Genomic DNA, 21,984 nt, shown 5'->3' on the forward strand with positions numbered 1-21,984 from the left:
GATAAACTCCTGCTCCTAACTCTGGGAGACGCGGACGTGTAAATCTAACAAACAACATGAAGCCGAGTGAAATGACATTATACTTTAATTTCACTCATTTTTTAAATAGATATCACTTTTCGTTTAATTCACCAGATTATTATTTCAACATATAATTTACACCAATTAGTGAAAATTAAATTCATAAAAACTACAGAGTTTAATTTTCTCGCACTACGTTATCCACTTGCAAACCTACATCGATTCCACTATATACTCCAATTTAATGTTTACAGATCGAGATGATTAACAGGCTTTTCGTACGTTTGTCAATGGAACTTACATAAAACTTTCATCCGCACAGACATATATACGCAGTGTAGATATATACACAAATGTTTACACTTACGAAAAAAGTATGTTTAAGACCTGAAATTCGTCCGGTAAAAGCTTTAGCGGAAATCTATTTAGTTATTATTAGTTAAACTTACACAATTTTAAGGAACAAATTAGCTTTCTTGAAAAAAAAATAGGTCAGGATTATGGACAAAAAGTTATTTCGAAGAAAAATGTGTCTAATATTAAGTGATTGATTCCAAAAGAATAACAGAACCATAAACAAATAAAAATAAAGTTTGTTTTCATTGTTATTTATTTTGAAGTAAACAATAATAAAACAATATAAGTCAACAATTCCGCCTATAAAGGTAAATTTCTGTTCTCGGGAATATTAGTGAACAAATATTCGAAAATAATAATCATGTGTGTAGAGAAATCCAAACAACTAAGGAAATAATTAAACTATGTATATTTTACTAGCATTTCTCCTCTTTTTCTTTTCTTAGCGCTACTTTTTCTTTTTTGACTTGATATCGCCACATATGCTTGAAGCTTGTGCATGTTATTTGGAAACTGTAGCATATAAGAAATGCCAGGCCTGACCGGGATTCGAACCCAGGATCTCCGGATGAAAGGCGAGACGCTACCACTCGCGCTACGGAGGCCGGCAAATTTTATTCCAAAAACACTTAAATAATACGTACAATAAATTATCGCTAAGCTGAACTTACTGCAACAATACAAACTTAATGTAATACAAGTTAAAAATGGTACCTTACCTTAAGACGATAACTTTGAAGACAGGTCCCGGTAAGCCTTTGATTATAGCAGATGCATTCAAGTGACATCTCCCATGCACAACAACACCATTAACCTGTAAGAATAAATTCAATAAAAGTACAAATAAGATCGATGCAAATAGGGCATTTGGATTTCAAATAAATATCGGGATGACTACTTTTCCTATAAAATTTTCGTCATAAAATTTTCTTGACATTTTATTTTTTAGTTCAAATAATACAACAGATTTTTCTATTTCCTATTTCCTCTTTCCTCTTCCGGCAGGAATAAAAAAAGTAGACGTAAAATAAATACATAAGATATAAAGATAAAAAACATGCAAATATCTTTAAGGTTTTTTAAATTATATCAGTGCAATAGCAAAATATATGTAATTATATATGGTTTTTTACAGTGAAATTACGAGCTTCATTGCATGAAATTCGAGCAGAAATCTATATTTGTTTTTATAAAACTTTACGTATAAAATAACTGACAAATCTTTTTATTACATAAAATGTAATAAGTTAAAAAAAGAAAATCAAGATATATATATATATATATATATATATATATATATATATATATATATATAGATGTTAAATTGCAAATAAAGAAAATATCCCTTGTAATATTTGAAACATAATTGCATTAATATAACATTATTTAACATTTAATTTTCAACAAATTATAGAAAATATTTTTAATTACTGAATTACTTTATTTACATTAAAATATACATAAAGTTTAATTTTAATGAAATAAAAAGTATAAATGTCAACGCAGAGTAAAGTATTATGTACAAACTAAACAATGCACTTGATATATGCATTTATGCAAAATGCTTATAAAAAAGAATTAAAAAAAGAAGAAAAATAGCAGCAGTGGTTTATATATATAAAAGGTTAAGCTAGTACCACTTTGTAAACTACCTTTACCGAATTCAATATTCAAAAAGCAGAAAAAAGGTTTTCTAAAGGAGGAAAACATTTCCCATTAAACTTTTGCAGCCACACTATTAGGAAAAAAATTCTCTTTGTACTTCGACTTCTTTTATATAAAATTGCACTCAAATAGGTAATGTATTTTTATTTTATAAACTCCTTTAATATATATGTACACAAGCAGTTTATCTTCATGACTGTGGGTTAATGAAAATTAAAAACTGCCAACTTAGTCGATGTTAAAAAAAGACAAAAAAAAAAAAAACATAAAACTCGCTGTCGAGGAACAGTAAATAAATTTATTACAGGAAAAACTAATTACAAAATGAGGGTGAATATTTAATTTGTAAACGTTACATGAAAATTGGTACAAAACTAATAAATAGGCAATTAAATTTATAATGTAAAAAACGTGTTACGATCAAAGGCACTACAAGAAACATTTATTAAAACAGAAAAAGTTTATTTTATAAATTTTATTTTTATTTTTTTCATTTTAAAGGATATAATAAAAATAATATTATAGAAATACTTATATTGCATTTAATAATCTCTAAAAAAAATTCGATATAATTGCACTTAAGTGAAGTAAACCAGCAGCGTCATCCGGTTTAGATATCCCTATGGCACAGCACTGTCACGACGACGGGATATGATCCTTTTATTGGATCTAACTAAGGTCATAACGTATTCTCAGAGTTTTTCAACCGATAAAAGTGAATCATTATCCTCACTGACACATAAAAATAAGCATAAAATCTGTAAATTAAATTGGCAATAAAGAAGAATCTTTAAATTACACTTTTTAAATAATAAATCATTACATAATTAAGTATGAGGAAGAAATTAAATCTAAAAATTGTACAATAAATAATAAATTAATTTATATTACGAAATTAAAAGTAAAATTTACATTTTTTTTAATAAATATAATACCGTTTTGATTTTTTTTAATAAAATATATGTAACATGACAATTTTCGTGACGATAAAATTTAGTGCTTTTTTCTAGAAGATTTCAGGGTTGAATTGCGGCCGGGCAAGGTATTCTCAACGCTAAAACTTCTTTCATATTATATTCTCACTAATAAGCTTTAAGCTTATTAATTAATCGTCAAAAAATTTTGCACATCATTACTTCCGCATTCATTAGGTTCCAGCAAACACATATGAGAAATTTGATCTGCCTTTATAATATACAAAATAAATTTTTTATCAACATATTATTATTACATAAATAATATAATATAAACTACGTAAAACAAATCTAAATAAGACTCTGAAAATAAAAATTAAAAGATAAACTATACAAATTTATTAAAAAATGCTTGGAAGCCCTACAAGATAATTACAATATGCAAAATTATTACGATACAAATAGAGGAGAAGAACGTGTATTCGCCAAACTTACGTTCGAGCTGATTTTGTAGATTACCGAACTATCCTGGATAGAAATTTTATTGTTTATGAGTACGCGTCTAACAGACATGCGCGCGCACCCACACACACATTTTGTAAGTAGTTTTCTACAAAAGGATGATAAAAATGCAAAATGTTGAAAAAATACACTATTATGATTTATCTATTTCTTTCTTTATATGGAAAAATTGTAATTACGGGATGAAAATTAAAAGAATAATTACCGGGATGATGCTTTTCATTTTCCATTTATCTTCTTTACATTCTTACAATATATATGAAATCTAAAATTACACAATGAATACATTATATAATTAGCATTTATATTTATACAATGCCATGAATCTGTGGTAACAATAAAATGCCGACCACTAAGTCAAGTATAACTGTTAACAGCGCACAACGATGAAAAGTTTAGTAGTAGGAAAAAAACTAAATTGAATGAAACAATGACTTTGTTAACAACAATAGTACGAGATAACGTGGTAGAATTGTAGTGCTGTATTTTAATGACCAAAGGTTCGGCTACAACAATGTAACAATGGATAAAGTGTAAAGAACTATTTAAAAGCAAAATGAGGGAAGACCTAAACAATATGCTGACATAAAAAAGGAAATTTATTCTTTTGTTTTTGGCAATTGTTAAGATTTATTTTTTTATGTTTTTATTCGAAATATCTATACAGACGTTCAAGTGTATTAATGAAAAAAAAAATTATAAAAGAGCTATTTAATAAAAGTAAAATTAATTGAATATTTTACTAACTTAAAATGATGTATATATTACCTAGGTTACAGCAAGTATAAAATGAAGATATTGTATCTTTATTTTTGAGTAAGTCATTAATATCAACATTATTTCTGGTTCCCTATTCCACTTTCAGAGATAGGTCCAGTGATTCTTCTCATTAACTTTCTTTCAAACATTCTCATCTTCGATGCGCCATTCACCGTCAACACCGAAGTTTCAAAATCATAACATACCATAGACCTTTCCACAGTTTTATATAATTCCATCTTAATTTCTCTTGATAAGAGGCGTGACATAAATAACTTCATTTTGGCAGAAAATGCTCTGTTATCCTTCTATCTATCTCATCCGACACTTTTCCACTACTATCCATCAGCACACATATTCTCTCAACTTGACTGAAAATTTAATTTCCTATTCTATATATCTTGCGCGTCTTCTATTGCTGATGATGATATCTTCATATAGTTAGTCTTAGGCATTAAAATATGTAAAGTCTACAATTTTTCCATACTCTAACAATATGTTTTCCCTAAACTTACGAAATTTAGTGAGGTGTCTTGATGTAAAATCGAGAGATTATTTTAAATAACTTTTTGTTAAATGTTGAAGGAAGGAAAGTAATAAAAGACTGATATATATTGAAGGAGGAGTTGAAATCTATTAAAACTTACCTCGTATGTGTTTTTAAGCTTATAGAAAATAATATTAAGAAATAAAATGCCTATAATAGTTTTAATACTATTATACTACTATAATAGTTTTAAACTATTATTATTGTGTTTTTATAATAGTTATAGAAAATCAAAGGTTTTCTACTGGTAAACACTGATTTTTATCAATTTTTTCAAAACTTTTGACGACTGATTCAACCTACCAAAATAAAATTTAAGAAAAAACTGTAAATAAGGAGGTATCGCATGAAAATAATTCTCAAAAGTTATCGCACAAATAAAAGTTCCTAAAATTAAAAAAAAAAATGGATTTTTTTAAATTTAGAGAAAATAATTTTAAGCATTAACAGATAAGAGTAAATAAAAAAAAAATTAAATCGGTTCTGCCGTTATGGAGTTACAATATCAAAAATACACCCACACACCCGTGTGAGTGAGCAAAGTAATACTAAATTATCATGCGTAAGTGTGCGAAAGAAGAATGTGGTACAAACAACTAATACATGTGTGTGTGTGTGTGTGTATATAAACAAAAACACACATACAAGAACATCTGTAATACAAGAATACAAAACTGTCAAACACATTATCTTATTTATGCATTCAAGGAAATATATCGTACGTTTTTACTATATCTCACTATAAGAAGGAAAAAGAAACCTTCAGTACCCGCATATATTTCGTTAAGATAAAGAGAGTTAATTTTAAACATTTACTGAGTTTGAAAAATATTCTCAAGTGCATTTTTGTACTATATCTATATTATATACATAGTGTGTACGGGCTAAAGGCATCCAAAATAATGCTCCACATTTACATAATCTCTTAAATGCAGGTTCAATCGACAGGAAATATCTCTAATAATTGTTCTGTATTATGTCAAGATCAGTGGAATATGCATGCGCAGGATGTTCATATACGAGGCGTATTATACTAAATGTTTTCTAAACTCAAAAGATAGATGGTCTGTCTTAAAAAAAATAAAACGAAAATTAAATGTTTTCAAGTCATCTTCATTATATAAATAAACTCAATTTCGCAGATAACTACAATAAATTTATAATAGATAGATTTAGAAATAAACATGAAATATAAAATTATATTTAAAATTACATTACATATAACAAATTTTAAATATTCTAATTTTATTTTTTGTTATTAAAGAGCGGGCATCAACAGATATGATCATTAGTCCGGAGGAAATTGATAGCGTATGAAAAGATGCCATGACTGACACGGATTCAAACCAGGGACATCCGCTTGAATACCGAGACGCTAACTACTCAGCCACGGAGATAGGCAATTTTACTTATTTTTAGACTTTATTTTAAATCACAAGAACAAAAAACCTATAAGTATCGATTTCCCGAACTGTATTATGTACACACCACAAATCGTTCTATATTATTTAAAATACCTGCACCGTTTTAAAATTTTTTAATGAATAAATATTATTTAGTTATAAAACTAAATATTTTATTATATTTTTATATCTGGTGGAAATATTTTGAATGTGGAATTTTCACGACAAAGATTTCGTAAAATTTGAAGACCGGACTGGCTTTTAATTGCTGAATAATATTTTTCCTATGAAAAGAGATTATGTATACAATAAATATTCCACTACATGTTAGATGGATATCCATTATTTTTTATTATTTTAAACATTTTATGATAACCTGGTTCAATATAACGTCTCGGCCTTTCACCTGGAAGTCCCGGGTTCGAATCCCGGTCAGGTATGACATTTTCACATGCTACACACACACGACATCTTATCCTCTGAAGCAATACCTAACGATGATTTAGGTTGAAAAAAAGTTCAATGCAAGCTAAAAAAACCATTAAAAAGTAAGTGGATAAATAAAAGCCTACTTCAAAAAAATGATCCGTTTTGGATGTAGTATGCTTTAACGAAACCAAATACATAGACCACTGCATAACATATCCAGGAGTGAGTTAAAAGGAGTTCTTCCGTTATGTGTGTGTTAGTATAACCTCATAACGCAAGCGGGTTATAACGTCATAATAAAAGCTCCTTCTATAAGAAAAACTAACGAATAAATAATATGTCTTTTACTTCATTAACAAAATAATTATCTAATTATATTAATGGAAAGATTTAGTAAAATATTTATAATACTAAAAGTATTTATTTTCTTATAATTAAATATAAGTATATGACAATAATAAAAACTACTGACAACAAAGAAGTTAACAAAAATAATACAGATCCTCAAAAAGAATATAAATTAAAAAAACGTCACTACATTAAAAATGAAATTCTTGTTTCCTGCCGGAAATATGTCATTAGTCGGATTCTTGCAAACAGGAAATTCAACAGAATATCCGTCTCTTTACTGGTAAAGTTATTTTTCTGACTCGGTTGAAAAGGAAATTATTAAAAATCTAATAACAATATAATATTAAAAAGTACTTTTAAATAACTACACATTTTCGAATAATTGACGATCTTAATAAGATAAAATTAAGAAGTAAATGAAGTTATATCAATTAAAAATACATGATATTAAAACAGCAAACTGAAATTTTACAAATATAGGGTTTTAATTACTTATCTTAAATTTTTTCAGTCTCCTTTGAATATGTTATCTTATCTTTACTAATTGATCTTGTTCTCTTGCTCGTCACGATTCACTGAAGGTCTCAGAACCCCAAAAAAATCGATTCTATTTGTTTGGTGTGACGTTTCAAAGGTATTATATTTTTATAAATTTTCATGTCAGTCCGCATTTTTTAACTTACATTTTTTATCAACTTAGTAATAAAAATTCACAGAACATTTAAAAATAATAATTTCTATCCTCTGAACCTAAACCTTGGATTTTAAACAAATCTAAAATACCTTCATTTTACTTACTTAGAAGTGACTGCTTTTTGTCCCCATATCTTTTAAACTAGGCCAATATGTATAAGAGGTGGGATCAATCAATAAAGGGCAGATGTACCTTCAGATAGATCCTGAATCTCAAGAGATGGCTGGAACGCAGACGAGGGGAACTAAGGTACGAGTTGATCCAGTTCCCTACCGGTCACGGGTGTTTCAAAGCATACCTTGCGCGCGGACGGGCAGATTCTCTGCGGAAAGTAACTATTGAGGGCAGAAAGATATCGAAGAACACACGGTGTTAGTGTGCAATAGGTTTCTGCAGCACAGGGAAGCAGGCCAGAAATAATTCGGTATGGTTTTCCTAAAGGACATCATAGAGATTATGCTGCGGACCGCACGATGTTGGTCAAGATCATCCGTCCGAAAATTGCGTAAGTGCAGGGATGATAATTGTTGGGATAATTGTGGGATGATAATAATTCCCACTGAGTCTACCTTTGGACTCTGCTCATATTAAATCAGATTCGGCCCCCAACGTAGCATAACCGAGAAAAAAATGTATAAGAGAGGCTATTCTGAACCTGAGATTTGTTTTAGGCTTGCGAAGAATAAAGGTATCTGGATAATATGTTTTTAACATAAAATGGAAAGAAACTGTTAAAATTTCAAGAAAACTGTATTGAAACATAAGAAAAGAAGATTTACGTACAGTATGTACAAAAATCAGGTAACAGTAAGAGTGGTTTCGGAAACTATGTGCCTTTTTCTTTTCCATTTGTTGATAAAAGATGTGATGCGGGAACCGATGGATCAAGTTAGAGAATGGAATGCGTTATCAAGAAGAAAAAAGTTTCGTTTTTAGTTGAAGCATTTTTCTTTTAGCTAAAAAGAATATTTTTTTAAAAATTTCAACTGAAACTGAGTTAAAAGAAATTTTGAATGATAAAACATTACTATAAGAGAACTTTTGTCACAAATAAATAGTAAAATTAAAGGTAATGAAATCTCGCTGAAAGGAGAATGATACGATTGAATATTACGGAAAACAATAAACGAGAAGAGAGAGAATTTTGATGATTAGGTAGTTAAACTACAATATTGGACAAAGTACGAGAAATTTAAAGAAAACTGACATAATAAAAGAAAGCCTTCTTACAAAATAGTTATCTGCTAATATCAAACAATCAAAAATATATTCTTAAAAATAATTAAGGTAAAGAGCTACACGGAGGGGGGGGGGGTGAGGGGGTGAAAGCCATCAATAAAAACCAATGAATGAGAAGGGTAATTTGTGGCGTATTTTTGTAGAGAGATAAACTAGGCCGGTTGATTTTTTTGATCAGACATTAGGATTTAAATAATGTGGTAAAAGAGAAATGTGTAAAAGATAAAAAAAAGTGCAGATGAAGAAAAAGTGAAAAGATAACGTACAATGTAAGATAAAATTATGTTGAAGTAAATAGATCAGTACAAAGAGAAAAGAATGAACAAGATCCAATCAAACTATTAAAAAATTCAACCCTAAAAATATAACTATTTATATAACAGAAAAAAGTGATAATAATATCTGTTCATGCATTTCTTTTATTTTCTGCCAACTTCAGTACAAAAAACTATTCATACTTTGATATCAATAATCTATCGGCACGTACAAATAAATATGCGACCATTTTTTTAAACGTGAATACATCTTCGATACTAATATTTAAATATTTATGAAATACCGTATCTTGTTTTTGTCACTGCCTAGTATCACTTTCAACACTAAAGATGGATGGAAGGGTTGGAATAGTAAGGAAATTCATGCAGAATCGACAAACGCTAAGAAATTAAGAATCTTAGCATTGATGCTTTAATTTTCTTTATCATGTTTGATAAATATGAATAAAATCTGTAAAAAAGCTTCAAAACATTTATCGACTTTGATAGTACCGAAATAATTTAATTATCAAACTGAAGTTAAACAAAAACTGCTGCTAATTAGGTAGAGAAATATAGGGGAAAGTAAAAAACAAAGATAGAGAAACAGAGAACAGAGAACATATTCATTTTCATCCATGAAATTACAGGTCATTTTTGTAAAAAAATGGTTTGGATGACACTAGAAATGAGAAATGGAAATATTCAGACAGGAATTCAAAAGGAAGGATTGTTTTGAAATCAAATAACATTTTTTTTACAAAGATTGTTTCGTTTTTTACAAAGACTGAAAATCGACCCTCTATTTTCTCGTTTCAATGTTTGGAAAAAAGAGGGTCAATTAAGATCAAACAGAAAGTTTCTGTCTCGTCGAGACTTACCCCAGCATCCATTAGGCATGTCGTCTCTGAAACAAACTACTACAGCGAATTCAGAACTAATATAAAACGTAAAGAATGTATCGACATTTTGCTCCTTCAGGGTAATTAACAGCGTTAATTCATATACAAAAAAAAAAAACAAAAAACAAACAAACTAAAGTTACTGTTAATAGACATTTAAACCGATTTAAATTAGTTATATTCGATTCATTTATTTATCAAAACATTATTCTTGTTATTCTAACTCACACTACTAATATATGTTACATCTTAAAACCCGTAATGAACGACTAAGTACAAAGCACTGTATTTTATATTATTATAAAAATATTATTTTCCAAGTAAAATGGATAACAATATATGGTTCTTATAATAATACAGAATTATTTTATTTACTATAATTGAAATAGTTATTTTAGTTCTACAAGATCTGTATTATACCTTAGCTGATGAGTCTGAACAAACATTTGCTTCTTAACAAACATAAAAAAATCAAGGATGAAGCTGATTTATCCCCATTATTTCTTCTATTAATTTATGCAATTTTGTTCCATTAAAGAAATGGATTTTCTAAAAATGAAGAAAATCTTCCGTTTTTTGACTAGTTTTTAAAATCGAATTCAATCCTGTGTAGACTTTTTTTTATTCTAATTAAATACGTAATACATTAAATTATAATATAATAAGAGTAGCAGAGATACAATTTAACAACTGTAATTATTAAAATTTAAAAAACCAAATCAATATTATTAATTTACACAATTTTACCAATAAATTCTACATTGTAATGACAATGTCGTAAAGTACCATATCAAGTGGAGACGATTTCATCAATGACAGTAATGATTTTATTAATAGAAACAAGTGATCAGTGTAATAGTATAACTATTTGTGGTAAATACAACACTGAGTAATAAAAATTTTAAACTCATATCATTATCTAAAATAATGAAAATAGTATCTGCTTAGCCTAATAAAAATCTTTTCGGTTGCGTTAATTGTAAAAAAATTAAGGTGTTCATTAGGTCTGCTAATTTGGGCTTTATTTTGTTATTTTAAATTAGATACAATGAATTAACAGAATTACAAACAAGTTTTTTTTTAATTTGTGAGGGAAAAGAGCAATTGTTATAAGAAGTAATCAAAATAAGAGGTTCGTTCGGAAAGTATTTCGCCTGACAAAGAAAATACAAAGTTTTTCAATAATTTTTTTATTTTTCTATGTAGTCACCATGCGATTCGCCTTTCCAACTTCTTAACACCCTTAGTATAATGTGATTTTCCAATTCTACAGTCTCAGCTTTGACCTCAACAGGTGAATCTTAAACCAGCGAGCCATTTCTACAGGTTTGGAAAGAGGGATTAATCTCCGACAGCCAAATTCAGAATTACGGCGGATTTGGCGGATGTATATGGAAGAACTTCGAAGTAATTCATGAAATTTTACAGCAACAAACCTAGGACTGTTTACAGGCGCATTGTCGTAATGAAAGAACATTTTATTTTTGGCCAGATGTGGACGTTTAGCCTGAATAGCACCCTTAAATCGTTCCAAACGTGAAGCGTAACACTTCCGGTGAAGGTCTTGTCTTTTTCCAGGTATTTTAATGAAAACCGCACTAAGAGAATCCCAAAAAATCGTTGCCATGACTTTTCCTGCAGACGAAACCCGTTTTCACTTTCTTTTGCCCGCTTTCACCCGCTCCTACCGACTATTTGGTCACTGACGTATATTGGTAAATTCATGTATCATCTACTATTATAAACTTAGCGGAATGACGTTTAAATAAAGTCTAAATCGTCGACCTTCATTCGGCGATCATTTAATATGGAATTGTGACTATGATAACGCTAGGCATCTCGAGCTTCATCATTTGAATGGATGTACGATCACGTTTAAATTCAGTCGCCCAATTTTTACCGTCAGAAATAAAAAGAAAGAATTCTTTTCCTTCATGCGGAAATTAACATTTTTTGTATGTCCGTCGGGAGTTTCAAAAGGCATCTGAAGCTTTGCATCATGTCATTTACAGGATCTTATCTGAAAAAAAAATCGTTTAGTCGTACATGTGCCATCTCCCTGTAAATTCGAGAACTTTTCGAACGACGTAATACAATAGGTATTTTGACTGTTCACAAAATTTACAACGCTGCTCCTATCAGTACATAATAAAAAAAAAATCTCAAAAATTAAAAAATGATTCAACCGTTTTTAAGCAAAGTAGACTAAAATCAAAAAATAAAGTTGAAAGATCAGAGTTACAAAAGCTGCAGATAAAAGATTTTAATAACTTACACTGTATCTACATTAAATATACATAAAAACAAAACAGTAGACTACACGTACTATATTTTAGATAAAAAAAAAAAAAAAAACAATTCTCATTTCTCTAAGTTAGATCTGAGATTGATAAATCATAAAATTAGAACAATATTATTACATAAATATTAAGTTTAAATAGTAGGCTTTTTAAACAAAATTACTGATTCTGCTGAATATAGCACTACTTCAAGTTTGTAAAGAATACAAGTAATAAAAATAATTATGAAAAAAATTTATGATACTTAAATTACAGTATTATAAAACCAAAATGTAAAAACCTAAACAACTTCAGAATGTCAACTGGATAAATAACCAACAATACAATATAGTACGTATTATAAAATTAAAGGAAATAATAATTTCAATTTCGACTCTTTTTTGTATTAACAAAAAACATTTTAATGAATGTAAACAATTAGAATTCTTTAATAAATTAATAACCAAATTAAATCAGTAATTACATTTACAAAGAATTGAGGAAATATTTATTTCAATTTGACTCTGTCTAGTTTATTTTTTTACTATTCAGGATTAAAATCTATAACATCAAAATCAAATATTAAAGAACTTTAGAAAAAGGATTCTGAAACAAAAAAAAATCAATATTAGATTTACGGCATACGAAACCGGTAGATTTTAAACATAAAAGAATTAGGTTAATCGCAGTGCAAAGTTCGGTTAGTCATAAACAGGTGGTAAGTGAACGAGAAATCAAATGCAATCATTTCACTTCTGTTGAGGTAAAAAATTAATAGTAAGGGAAAAAGCGGGCATAAAATCAAACATTGAAAATGAAAAATATAATTTTTAAAGGAATAGGCTCAGTAGACTGTAAAATATCCCGCTGAGAGAACTTTAAGTGGTACAGTAATGTGAAGAACTGAAAAAGAAAAAATAAGGGAAAAATATTTCACCGAAATATCAAAGAGGAATTCTTTTTAAACCTTTATGCATGTAGTAAAATTTAATATCAGTAAGCTGAAATAAAATAGGAGGAATAAGAACAGTCATCGTGCAACACAATGTGTCTGTTTATATCTTACCATCCATGTTTTTTCCCCCTTTTAAACGAACGCAACTTCAATTTTTTCACTCCCTCTCATTCTGAGTTCGGCGAGTACGTATAAATTAACCGAGAAAAAACCTTAATTTCGTAAAACTCTCACGATGCGAGAAACAGATAGCCTACAGAAGTACCAAAGTAATTTTGTATTTCATCATAAAATAATCAATATAAACTAATTACACTAAAAGAACGGAAAAGTAACTTAATAGATTTAAATACATATACATGTATTAGTGCGCGGGCGCGCGCTGAAAAAAAAATACTAATATTTTCTATTTAAGAAAATTAAACTCGAGTAAAACGTAAAATAATTAAACTGTAAAATTATAGCATAGGAATACGAGAAAGTTAATTTTTTTGCGAATAGTTCATCTTGGAACACTTTAGAACATCCCTTATTCATCTGCGGTGTTTTTTTCTATCTGCAAATTTCCCTTCATTCTTTCTGATATTTTCCCTTCGTTCTTCCGAAAGTTTAGCTCTGTTGTTCTTGTGCTTTGGCATTGATAGAAACGTTTTATTTTCATATTTTTATACTCTCCTTAAAATTTCTCTTTCTTTTACAATTTCTTCTTTTATCTTCAGTTCTTTTAAGTTTTATTGGACTTATGTAAACCATTTGCTATTAGTATTTTTTTACTTTGGAAGAAATTAAAAATTTACTTAGTTAATCTACTGTTACTCATTCTAAATATGTGGGAATAAAATGCGATTCGATTCGTCTTTTCCTTATAGTGTCTGACAATTTTTCATTTTTAGTATAAAGTTTATTTGGAATTGATTAAACCAATTATTTTGAAATTTAAAACCTAAAACTTTTCGTATAATTTTCTTTTCTAAATATTCTAGTAGACTTTTGTTGCACAGTGTTAGGGTTTCTCGCGCATAAAGTGCTTCCGGCTTTATCACAGTTTTAGTGTCAAAATTTTGATGATAAAGACTGTTATATGTGTTTTACGTTAGCTGGAAAGCTAATTCCATTTTACTATCTCTAACTGTTAACCCTTTTTTATTTAAAGAATTCCAACTAATCCACTCTATGAAATATTTTAAATTATTTAATTTTTCAAATTTTTATTTCTTATACTAAGGAAATTTGGGCAGTTTTAACATTAGTCAAAATTTGAGTTTTTTGTAAAGGAGATTTTGAATCCCATTTTAGCGGGTTATATTTTTCAAGCTCCTTTATTTGTTGTTCAGCTTCTTTCCAGTTTTCTAGCTAATAACGCCAAGTATATCTTTATTTAAAATCTATTTTTATTGAGAGAATTTTTTGAGAAAGGTGACGCAAGGTTAATTTTCTCAACTCGGCACTAGCCAAATTTTATTTCTGTACAATAATGAAAACTCAATAGCCAATGATAAACGGTATCATATGTACGGTTTAATATCTACTACATTCAATATGTTTGGGATACTGATGACATACATATAAGTTAAAATATTGAATTTAGCAAATGTAAGCACTATTTCTAGAAATGCAGTAATTCCAAGAAATGTTATTACATTGAAGTCTATGTCCTTTGTATAATTTTTCTTTAGTTTTTAACTTACTATGTTGGAATGAACATCCGACAAAGTCTTAGACTCACTACATAAGAAGGAACATCTAATGTAAAGCTTCGCTCTCGAACTCACACTTATAGCGTGCATAACACTGTTTATTAAAATTGTATTTGAAAGGTAAATCCAAAATAATATTACAGAAAGATCAAATAGATCCGAATAAGCTAATTAAGTTCTAAAATACAGAGAAAATGTTTCAGGTAACACTGATTCAAGAGAAAAACTGTATGTTTCAACTTTTCTTTCTAATTTCGAACATTATACTTCCTTGTACGAAGTACAAGAATATTGTAGTCGCTAAAAATTTCGGTTTTAAAATTAAAAAAAATATCCATTTTGACTAGTGTGACGGCGTGACGTACGTACGCGCGTATGTATCTCGCATAACTCAAATGATTTGCCGTAGGATGTTGAAATTTTGGATTTAGGACTGTTGTAAAACCTAGTTGTGCACCTCTCCTTTTGATTGCAATCGACTGAATCAAAAGTGTCCAAAAAAGCCCAAAATCCAAAAAGAATCTGGATTTTGGACTTTTGCAGTAATAATCTCTCATTGACAGCTTTTCAACGATATCTCATAACTGGTATTTATTTTCATTGACTCCAGAGTTATAACCAAATAAAATTTTAATTAATGAAACATTTGGATGGTACAAGGGGAAGGCACATCGGTTCGAATCAGACGTCATCCCTTTTTTTTTAGCTTTTTTTTAATTTAAATATATTGATTTATTAATAATTATTAACCTCCGATTGTAAAAGAAAAATTACAATAAATAATAATTCAATAATAACAATTAAAAAAATGAAATAATATCAGAAGTTATTTATGAAATAAAATTTTATGTACTTTTCATTTAAAAAAAATATGTATGTATAATTTAATAGGCGTACTAGGAAGTCATGTGATGCCCATATCAGATTTTTTATAAATGTATTACATTAACGATCGGAAAATAAAAAATGGAAAATTCCCTATTATCCATTAGTTTTAATTTCAGCTCTTATTAGTTGTTAAAGAAATCTATAATTAACTGATTGTACATGCAACAGATAATTAATTATTGAAATATTATAATATAAATCGGTTAAAAATGGAAGAGATTGAATTTACTAGATGTAGTATCAGGTAATACTGAAAAATGAAAATTCTACAAAAAAAATTGATGCATTATCCTGTGCGCGCGTGTGTATGTGTACACACAACATGAATGTAAGCATGAAATTAAAATCATCGAATTGGATGTGTTCACACACATTCAAATCGATGAAGTATACCCGAACATTCTTTTAATTCTTACTTAAAATAAAAAAAGAAGATAGAAACAAATTCAGGAATCTAGATCTTTCTTAGTTTTATTAAGCATTGACTGATTAAATGCTACGTGCCCTACATAAAAATAAAAAATTAATTTTTCGAACTTTAGGCTGAAGGTTTTTGCAAATTTGCAAATTAGCGAGTCTTAATACTAATAAAAATTGAAAGCAAAAGGTTTTTCTATTTCTCTACCTCCAGTAATAGAGTTTGATGAAACAACAGGAATTTGTTTACTTATTATTATTTATTTATTATTATTATTATTTATTACACAATTTAATAAACATCAGTAAATCCAGTCGAAAGATATCAAGCAAAGCGATCGATATCTGACAAAAAAAAAAATTATCACTTTTTCCGGCTATATATTACCAGCCAATTTGATTTCTATCTTCTTTTATATTATTCAAATTGGTACGAAAGAACTTTTAGTAATGTAATAATTTATTTACTAATTTGGCGAATCTACTGCGTAGAGAAATCCTAATAGGCTCAAATTTTCTATGTTAAGGGGTTTCGTGACTTACTTTAACCAAAAATCACAGTTTTAGCATTGCAAATCCCTCATTCTTGAATGAAATTGTCCAAACGGATAATCAAAGTGATATATTAACGTAATGGAATCATCAAACTAGAACAAAAACGTGACTTTGAATCCAGGAACTACAAAAAAGAAAAAGAGGTTCATGTCTACATCCGTTTATAGAAGTTTGAATTAGATCAAACACCACAGCTACAAAGCGGAACTAAATTACGTGAAGAAATTTAGCTAATGGTTGAGAAAAATTATGAGATGGGTATCTCCAGTTTGGAGATAAAAAGCAAAAACATGCATATATCCTCCCGAATTTTCAATGCTAAAATTGTTATTTTTTGTTAAAGGAAGTACAAAACGCCTCGACGCTCAAAATTTGAGCCTATTAGCATTTCTTCATATAATACATACTGTATACCTATACAATATAACTACAAAGCTGAGGAAATAAAAATTTAAAGGTAAAACACTGAAGAAGACCACTCAACTTGCAGGCTTCAGTGTAAAATGTAAATACCGAATCTTTTAATATTTTGAGTAGGGATTACTAGCCTCGTTTGATTTTTTTATACTTTTTCCCTAAGAATAGATTGTATATATAATCACTGTGATTTCTTCTATTTGGATAAAATGAAGCCGTATTGGAAATTAAACTAAGGGGTATATTTCATATGATTAAATTAAATTAAGGGGTGGATTCATATGGCTGAAAAGTTGAATAAAGGTCGTAGAATTTATCTTCAGTAATTTTTTTTTAGAAAATTACTGTAGAACGCAAAATATAGTAACTTCGTTAAATTGTCAGTAAATAAAAACATTTGAAACAGAATTTGAAGAGAATTTAATTCCTAGAAAATCTATGCATTAACGTCAACCTAACATGAAGAAACATGAGTTAAAGAAACTTGAATTTTGTTTAAAATAAGAAAAAACTGAAACGCGATAGAAAAATACTGTATTGTAATTTTAAACCAAAAGAAAATAATTTCAATATATATTTTTATTGAAATTTATGCTGCTCTGTAAAAGTTTAATCTCCTTCCTCAGCATAGGAAGGTTTCCTAAAAAAAAAAAAAAAACAAGCAGTACCAAAATAATAATTAAAATTTGTAAAACTGTAATCGATATTCTGTTTTAAAATGTTCCTTTTTAAATTATAAACACTGCATTTTGCTCATTTCTATCCAACCTTGCTTCAGGCAGGATTTTGAAAAAATTTAATTAAATAAATAAAGTCTTTGCCTTTGCAAACTCTTTTTTTATGTTAAACAATTATTCAGTTATACATATTTTTTCTTTTTTTATTTACTAAAAAAAAATATATATATTTTATATCTTGTTATTATTTTATATATAACTTAAAATCAATAAAGACGTTTATTTAGCCCGTAAAGAGTTGTTGGTAGTATTTGAATAAGGACCAAAGCGAAATCATGCACATATTTTTAAAAGTTTATAATAAACCTAATAGGTTTATTATAAACCTATTAAAAAAGAAGAAAATAGTGAAAGCGTAAATAATAAAAAAACGATATTGCAACTTAAAGACTTGAAGTTAAATCTTTGTCAAGTGTTCATTACTAAAGGATGTTCTCACAAGGGAAATCAAACTCTTGCTTCTCTTATTCTTTTAGGTTTTGTTCTTATTTTTACACTGATTTTTCTCTTTTCTTTTATTTCATTAAAACTCTGAATAAATGTTTTATTTTGTTGAAGAGTGTTATGTATAAATTAAATATTTAAACGAACCAATAAATTAATAAAATAAAATTAAGGCTTTTATAATAAACAAATAAAATCAATAAAGTCTCTGCAATCAAAGTGAAATTTCAATTAGAGATGTAGTCAGTGAAGGAATATACCTTCATATTTTTAGGGGATATACACCCCAAGATTTTTATAGATTTTATCTTATCCATTATACAAGAGGAAACGCAGTTTATGGATCCTTCCGGAAACAAAAAAATTCCTGGCTACATTCCTGATTTTAATACAGAAAGAGACGTACAAAAAAGAATATTTTTAACTCATGCTGTATTTTTATAGATGCTTTTAGAATAGAAAAAGAGAAACTAGAGGGGTTTCTCCTTTTCATGGTTTTCGTGTTGTAAATTTCTCCCAACACACTTGATAGATACTTATATTTTATATAAATTGGAAAAGCGTAAATAAAGATAAGTGAAAAACCTAGTCGTCCAACACGTTACTACGACTATAAATAACTGTAGTTTCATTAATCCTATGTTTGTATGTGTGAAAGAGAGAGAGTGTGTATGTGGGTGTATCTATATATGTAGGAGGATGCACAATCGGTATTAACTTATAAATTTATGATTTAATGAACAAAAAATTTTAACGAAAAAAGTTTCTCCACACTTTTCTATCATATTTATGATATTACGAGTTTTTATTAACGGATACGTAATTATGTGTAACTTAACTACACATTTATTTACGGTTTTTGTTTAATGATTATATTAAAATTCCAAATCATGCCTAATAATATTTATTTAAAAAAGCGAGAGCTGACTAATGTACAATATAAACAAATATACCAACAAACTATAGTGGAATTTAATTGGTAGTGTAGGTCCTGGACTACTGTAACGTAAATTATCAACCACACTTTGGTTATGTATTCAAAAATGTAACAGTTTTCGTTACAGGAAGCAGGAGAGAATTTGTATTTCGCTATATTAAGATAACGCGGTATAATTTTGTTTTTCGATACTTCTACAGTCCAATTAAAATTTTGTTATTCAACAGAAGTATACGCCAGAAGCTATTAGCGCTATCTGATAGAGAAAAACTGACAAGATAAGGTTAAATGTCATCTCCCACTATTATTCTGTTACAGTCTCAGTAATTTTAATTTTTGATAGAATGTTTAACTGATTAATAAAACAGCAGTAATTGACAAATATATGAAAAACATCAGTTTCTGTCAATCTGTTTTATATTACGTTTCAATGTACATATTTTATTAATAAATACTCAGTAATTTAAACATCTACAAATAAATAAATATTATTTATTGTTTATTTAAACAACGATATTAACCAATTTATAAACTCTAACATTTCACAGTAAGAATTTAAAAGGACGAAAAATCCCAAAGGAATACCTCTTCACCTGTATTTCCCGAAGGAAATAGACGAACTTATTCCACATATGTTATTTGATGCTGCGCATTGAGCAGATCTTCATCTCACAACCATCGTTGGACTTGGGAAATTCCCTGGAAAATAACTTTTTCCCATGAGGAAACAATTTTTAAAGTTGATAACATCACTAGTTATTTTTGATTTTTGTTACATAAATTCTTTCATTACATTTTAAAGAAGGTTATTTTCTAGATTATATATATATTAAATCTAGATTTAATAATATATATATATATATATATATATAATCTAGAAAATATAACTACATAAATGATATATATATATATATATAATGGAATATATAAATATATGGAATTTAATTGGAGAAACTTTCATCATAGTACGTTATTATTCTTATGTTAATTTTTTGTTCTCTGTATATGTATATATTTCTAGATTTAGAATATATATATATATATATATATATATATATATATATATGATGAAAGTTTCTACAATTAAATTCAGTTATAGTTGTTAACATCCATTAAAGTTATAGTCCATGTTAAGTTCCATTATAGTTTGTTAAATTCCATTATTGTTTGATACATTAGTTATTAATATTGTACATTAGTCGACTCTTGCTTCTTCACAATTTTAAATCGTAAACGACGTGTATTGTAAAATCTTTAAATTTATTCAACCTTAGGCGGTTTAAATTTATTTATATATTAAACTTAAATTTACTAATTATTAATACAAATTAAAATAAAACAAAAATACTTTAATAGAAACTATTTTTTCTTTAAATTTTGACTGTATGAAGTCTGTACTACAATGAGGGTAAGAAAATAACCATTAGTAAGTTGGTAATTGTTTATAATTCATGAACGGGTTTTAAAGTAGAAATTTTTGATTAAAATTAACAGATATTGTTGTTAATTTTTCATATTTACTAATTTTTTTTTCACATATATATTTTTTTAAAGTGTATAAAACTATTGAATAAGCCTTACAAACATATTGTTTTTGAAAAAAATAAATAAACAAGTAATATGTCACTGACATATAATGTACAACTGCCCTTAAACTTCATAAGTTAATCGAATACAGGTATGCGTGTTACATGAAACGACTTACCGGTTTTATTTACTACAAAAAGGAAACCGACTAGAATAGTATATATGAATACATTCGAAAATATTACTATTACCTTGCTCTTGGGAAAGTGTCGGAAATGTTGCTGAATTAAGCAGAAAGCAAAGAAAAGGAGAAAGCGACAGAGAGAAAGAGTAGCAAGGAAGGAATGAAAGGGAAAGAGATCTATTTAAATTCAAAATTCTCCTTGTACAAAGGTACAAAGGCGAAAGGCTTAATATCAGCAGCATTACATTAGAATATAACATTGGAGGCACTGTTTAGACGGATTTGTGCGGAGTAAAAGGAAGGAAAAGGCAGGAATACAGTACAACTAAACGGGGGACAGCAATGGAGGTCTGTTAATTCAGGCAAACGACTCGATGTTCCCTTCCTATTTCAGTACTGTTATATTTCTGTAACTATATTCGAAATTTCATACACACGTGCGCGCCCGCGCAAATACTAACAAGATAATGCATATATATAAGTTAATACAAAGTGACATTCGAATAGTTACCAGCAGAGAGATTTTCAATCGTGAAAAAGGAAAAATATCAGTACGGTAGATATTGATATTAATATCAGTACGGTAATCTAATTATTAAGAATATGTTTATTTTTCATTCAATTTAGTAAGTTTATATTTCAACAGCATCAGCTAGTAATTTCACTAATGCTGTTTGCTTTGTAGCACTAGCGATAAGACAACGAAATTTATGGCATCTCTTTTAAATAAAAACTTATATTTTTCTCTTAATAATTATATATGAATCTTTCTCGTAAAGATATACAAAAATTATTACTGCAAACACAAGTAATCAAAATGACATCAGAACTCTCCAAAGAAATAACATCGTCCGTAGACATCAACAACGACTGAATACAGATCTATAATA

General features: G+C 28.1%; 1 protein-coding gene across 1 annotated transcript in view; it reads right to left on the reverse strand.

Moving 5' to 3' along the window:
* LOC142321587 (multiple PDZ domain protein-like) overlaps nt 1–21,984 on the reverse strand; it is a 1,133,813-nt gene that overhangs the window by 292,433 nt on the left and 819,396 nt on the right. Inside the window, exon 30 of the mRNA XM_075359801.1 lies at nt 1,098–1,192. Within this exon, the coding sequence (XP_075215916.1) occupies nt 1,098–1,192 (95 nt within the window). The remainder of the gene's footprint in view (nt 1–1,097; nt 1,193–21,984) is intronic.

Source organism: Lycorma delicatula, chromosome 3, assembly GCF_047948215.1.
Source record: "Lycorma delicatula isolate Av1 chromosome 3, ASM4794821v1, whole genome shotgun sequence".
Lineage (NCBI taxonomy): Eukaryota > Metazoa > Arthropoda > Insecta > Hemiptera > Fulgoridae > Lycorma > Lycorma delicatula.